This window comes from Sinocyclocheilus grahami, unplaced genomic scaffold (genome assembly GCF_001515645.1).
Source record: "Sinocyclocheilus grahami isolate Dianchi unplaced genomic scaffold, SAMN03320097.WGS_v1.1 scaffold1522.1, whole genome shotgun sequence".
NCBI lineage: Eukaryota > Metazoa > Chordata > Actinopteri > Cypriniformes > Cyprinidae > Sinocyclocheilus > Sinocyclocheilus grahami.
In genome coordinates this window covers 371308-377090 of record NW_015506701.1, presented here as the reverse complement: position 1 = coordinate 377090, position 5783 = coordinate 371308, and the positions used below count along the sequence as shown (strand labels likewise).

The 5783-nt window shown below is 35.2% G+C and overlaps 1 protein-coding gene across 1 annotated transcript in view; it reads left to right on the top strand.

Moving 5' to 3' along the window:
- Positions 1 to 1448: 1448 nt before the first annotated feature.
- LOC107570927 (vertebrate ancient opsin-like) overlaps positions 1449 to 5783 on the top strand; it is a 20998-nt gene continuing 16663 nt past the window's right edge. The window contains exons 1-2 of the mRNA XM_016257211.1: positions 1449 to 2135; positions 5273 to 5485. Coding sequence (XP_016112697.1) covers positions 1796 to 2135; positions 5273 to 5485 — 553 coding nt within the window. The 5' untranslated portion in view covers positions 1449 to 1795. The remainder of the gene's footprint in view (positions 2136 to 5272; positions 5486 to 5783) is intronic.

Here is a 5783-nt window from a genome sequence, read left to right as displayed (position 1 = left end):
CCATGGCCCCCTGAACTGTCTGCTCCGCCATGGCCCCCTGAACTGTCTGCTCCGCCATGGCCCCCTGAACTGTTTGCTCCTGCTACGTGTGCGTTCCATTGGACTAATAAAGGCTATATTCACAAATTCTCCTACGTCTCCTCGCTCCTTCACAGTAGCAGCAGATTGTAACACCAATAGATATTTACATAAAATATCATATCTTTTGGCCAAAAACTTTGAGATTTTATCCTCAAACAATATCTAAAAATATTTTTGAACAAATTATCAGTATTAATGCTTCACAAATGAATTGTAATAATGTAAAAAAAATGTTTTTTACGAATAAATTTAAATGAGATAATTACAATTATAGTAGTTTTTTTTATATACTTTGAATTTGTTTTCATTTTTATGTTTTCCATTTTCATTTGAAAGTTCTAGTATTTTGTGGCTATATTCACAAATTCTCCTACGTCTCCTCACTCCTTCACAGTAGCAGCAGATTGTAACACCAATAGATATTTACATAAAATATCATATCTTTTGGCCAAAAACTTTGAGATTTTATCCTCAAACAATATCTAAAAATATTTTTGAACAAATTATCAGTATTAATGCTTCACAAATGAATTGTAATAATGTAAAAAAAATGTTTTTTACGAATAAATTTAAATGAGATAATTACAATTATAGTAGTTTTTTTATATACTTTGAATTTGTTTTCATTTTTATGTTTTCCATTTTCATTTGAAAGTTCTAGTATTTTGTTGTGTGTGTGTGTGTGTGTGTGTTTTTTATATGTGTATATAATTTTTGTTATTTTAGTAAATCAAAGTGAATAAAAATGTTGCCTTGGCAAATAGCTGAAATAAAAAATGAACAGTTTTTTATGTTTTATTTTTTAGTATAAAATACAAATGTATTTAGATAAAATACAATATCTGAGATTTTGTATGTTGTCTTTCATAACTGTTTTAAAAGCCTATAACAACAGGCTCCCATTGTGACAACTTGCCCCGATGTTCAGTAGTGTTAGTGTTTATTTTTTGTGACTTTAACATTTTTATCTATTCACTGGAGTGTCACAGTCTCCCGTGCAACTTTCTGGGTCCATTTCTATTTAAGACTTATTTTGCATGTTCAGTAGAAGTAAACCGTAGAATCCATAGTCTCAACAACGTCGCATTATAATGCATAACTCTATTAGCACTTGTTGTTTTGAATGCATTGGATTGCACTTATTGACCTGCACTAATGCAGCGCGCTCGCGTCCCGCGGTGCAGCTGGAGTGCGTGATGAATCAGAGCGGCTCTCCAGGGTCTCCGGCATCGATCCTCTTCACACACTGCCCTTATTCCGCAGAGAAGGACTGAGAAAGACGAGCGGCGCAGTATCGACGAAATGCACAATAGTTTAGCAGTCACCGTTTGCGCGCTCAATGAGGGGAGTTTGGCTGTTCTCCACAATTACGCACGCGGCGTTTCTGCGTAATGGATGCATCCTTGAAGCGCGAGCGCATTGACTGGAGTTCTGCACACAAGTGACGATGATGATGATGAAGGCACAGCTACGTGGCTGACCCGACCTGTGCCGATAGCCTATATAAACCCCATCCAGCAAGAGAAAGTCAACAAAACCCCTCCAGATTCAGGACCGTCAAACACGCTCAACAAGTACAAGGAACGCGCGCGCCTGGATTATGAAGCTCATAGAGAACAAGCACTAAATATCACAGAATAGCCTTGTCTTTACGATGCACGCAGACTTTCTCCAGATGTAGTCTCGGTTTGGTTCATCTGACTCGTTTGGAGCGATGGAGTCGTTTGGTGCGGCGGTGAACGGCGTCTCTTACACCGAGGATCCGTTCTCGGGACCGCTTACATTCATCGCACCCTGGAACTATAAGGTCCTTGCGGCGCTGATGTTCGTGGTGACCTCGGTGTCTCTGTGCGAGAACTTCACGGTGATGCTGGTCACCTTCAGGTTCAAACAGCTCCGACAGCCGCTCAATTATATCATCGTCAATTTATCTGTAGCGGACTTTCTCGTGTCGCTGACTGGAGGAACGATCAGTTTTCTGACCAACTTCCACGGCTATTTCTTCTTGGGCAAATGGGCTTGTGTTTTGGAAGGTTTCGCAGTCACCTTTTTTGGTAAGTTTGCATTAGAGCTTCTGATCATGTTCAGCATGTGTCGTTTGGGTTTTCAAAAACACTATATGTGCACTATAAAAGTTTTTGAATTTGTCATGTTTTTTAAAGAAGTCTCTTCTGCTCACCAAGGCTGCATCTATTTGATCAGAAATACAGAAAAAGCAGTAAAAATGTGAAATATTTTTACTATTTAAAATCATTGCTTTCTATGTGAATAGATTTTAAAATATAATTTATTTCTGTGATGCGCAGCTGTATTTTCAGCATCATTACTCCAGTCTTCAGTGTCACATGATCTTCAGAAATCAGTATAATATACTGCTCTGCTGCTCAAGAAACATTTATTATGATGTTGAAAACACTGTTTTGTATTTGAATATATTTTAAAATGTAATTTATTCCTGTGATCAAAGCTGAATTTTAGGATCATTACTCCAGTCACATGATCCTTCAGAAATCATTCTAATATTCTGATTTGCTGCTCAGAAAACTATTATTATTATTATTGTTATTATTATGTTGAAAACAACTAGTAGAATTTTTTCAGGTTTCTTTGATAAATAGAAAGAAGAACAGCATTTATCTGAAATATAAATCTTTTGTAACATTCTAAATGTCTTTATCGTCACTTTTGATCAATTTAAAGCATCCTTGCTAAATAAAAGTAGTAATTTCTATCATTTCTTTCCCAAAGAAAAAAATTATACTGACTCCAATCTTTTGAATGGTATAGTGTATAATGTTACAAAAGCTTTTTATTTTAGATAAATGCTGATCTTTCTACTCATCAAAGAATCCTGAAAAGTACTCAACTGTTTTAAATATTATTATTAATAATAATAATCAGAAATGTTTCTAATAAATCAGCATATTATACTGATTTCTGAAGATCATGTGACACTGAAGACTGGAGGAATGATGCTGAAAATACAGCTGCGCATCACAGAAATACATTACAGTTTAACAGAGATTCACATAGAACACAGCTGTTTTAGTTTCTAATAATATTTCACAATTTTACTGCTTTTGCTGTATTTCTGATCAAATAGATGCAGGCTTGGTGAGCAGAAGACACTTCTTTTAAAAACATTAAAAATCTTACTGTTCAAAAACGTTTGACTGGTAGTGTACATATATCAATTTCTACATGTTAAGATTGTATACACGGCAGAATTTCACTCATGCCGGTTGTTCTGTTTTGTTTTTACACTTTTTCAGTTTTTCAGGGTTCAGATGACGCCAACAAAATCTAAATGATTGCATTTAATACCAGTTACAGTAATGAAAAGTGCATGTCTACTCGGCGATCCAAAATGTTTGTTTAATGGGATTTAATTAGATCAGAGGATCAAAACTAACACACAGTACATAAGTTTGCATGCAAAATCATTAGCTGCAACAGCTGCGCATCACAGAAATACATTACAGTTTAACAGAGATTCACATAGAACACAGCTGTTTTAGTTTCTAATAATATTTCACAATTTTACTGCTTTTGCTGTATTTCTGATCAAATAGATGCAGGCTTGGTGAGCAGAAGACACTTCTTTTAAAAACATTAAAAATCTTACTGTTCAAAAACGTTTGACTGGTAGTGTACATATATCAATTTCTACATGTTAAGATTGTATACACGGCAGAATTTCACTCATGCCGGTTGTTCTGTTTTGTTTTTACACTTTTTCAGTTTTTCAGGGTTCAGATGACGCCAACAAAATCTAAATAATTGCATTTAATACCAGTTACAGTAATGAAAAGTGCATGTCTACTCGGCGATCCAAAATGTTTGTTTAATGGGATTTAATTAGATCAGAGGATCAAAACTAACACACAGTATATAAGTTTGCATGCAAAATCATTAGCTGCATATTAAATATTAAATAGCTGATGTGCCTGTGAACTGATGACTCTGTAAAGAATAACCCAGATGAACAGCTGCTCTCACATCTGTGTCAGTGTTTACCATTCATGCGATCGCAGACCCACAGTCACACTCTCATTCATTAAACAGCTTTGATTGATCCTCTTAATTGCTATTTATGCGTGCACTGTCTGTTTTAATGCAGTTGGACTTGGTCAAACTAAAGAGAAGATAAACCGAGTAAAAACATTGTGATTACAGATGTCAGGTGTACAGTAAAGCAGTGTGAAGTTTGTCCTGATTTCACAGTGGACACATTATTAGTAGATCTTCATTAACTGTCAATCATGTAACATCTGGTCATAAGAAGCTCAATGAAGTTAGAGTTTATAATAGAAACATCATGCTCACACAAATGAGTTTTTCATTGCAATTTTGTGCAATAAATGCAAATTTAATGATCTGTCAAGTCTAGTTATGAATCTACAACTTTAAATATTTTATTGTGTCTCAGATTTTTTGTGTGGACTTAAAATGTTAATATAAAAAATATTAACATAAATGACCCACTAAAAATTATTATACATACAAAGAAATGGAAGTTTTCTGGTTGCTAACAAGACAAGGCGAATGTAATTAAATCACCAGTTAAATTTTTTATGCACTTGTTCAGTTTGTTTTATATGAGTTGCATGTGTTTTTCAGAAATTAATTGCAATGCATTGTCAAGTCACATTTATTTCTACAGCGCTTTACACAGTACAGATTGTTTCAAAGCAGCTTCACAGTAATAACAATGTTGCAGAAAGTTGAAAAATAATCAATTATTAAATGAATTTGATTAAGCCAAAAAACAGCTCTAAAGCAGACAATAGTGTCATTATTCAGCTCAATTCAGTGCAGTGTTGATTCAGTTCAGTTCAATAACAGGGTTGATGTTCATCAATTACAAAACTGCAAACCTGTTTGCAAATGCATCTCCATATTTTCAGTGCACAGTAGCTATATTTCCATCCAATTAATTTTGGAATATCGCATTAAAAAACGTTGGACGGAAATGCCAAGATGCACATAAATTCTAAAAATGTGCATAAAAAACTTGAGCTCAATTGAGTTTTATATATGTTTATGTAAACTTATAGCAGTATAGCTAATGTTAGTTAAAACACATCTAAAATTACTCGTGCAATAAATATATATGTCATGAAGTTGCTCTCAGTCTTCTCCGCTGTTATGGAGAGATCTTCTGTTCATCGGTCTCTGTCTGAATCTGCAGGCATCGTGGCTCTGTGGTCTCTGGCCGTCCTGGCGTTCGAGCGGTTCTTCGTCATCTGTCGGCCGCTGGGGAACATCCGTCTGCGAGGAAAACACGCGGCTCTGGGTCTGCTGTTTGTCTGGACCTTCTCCTTCATCTGGACCATTCCTCCTGTCCTGGGCTGGAGCAGCTACACCGTCAGCAAGATCGGCACCACCTGCGAACCCAACTGGTGAGGAGCGCAAACACTCATTTATCACACTCATATATCACGTTAAGGCTGAAAGACTAATTACAGCACCTAAAAATGCTTCCCCTTATACATTTTTAGTCTCAAATCTTGATTGAATTAAAAAAGTATATGCAATTTTTTTGATGATCAATTTTCAACATTACACAAAAATCAAAACCACAACGATAAACTACGATTACCAGTATCAGAAAAAAACACTTTAAAGAAGAAAAACAAACAAAACCATAATATTAATGATAAATAGAGATCTTCAGAATCATAATATATATATATATATAT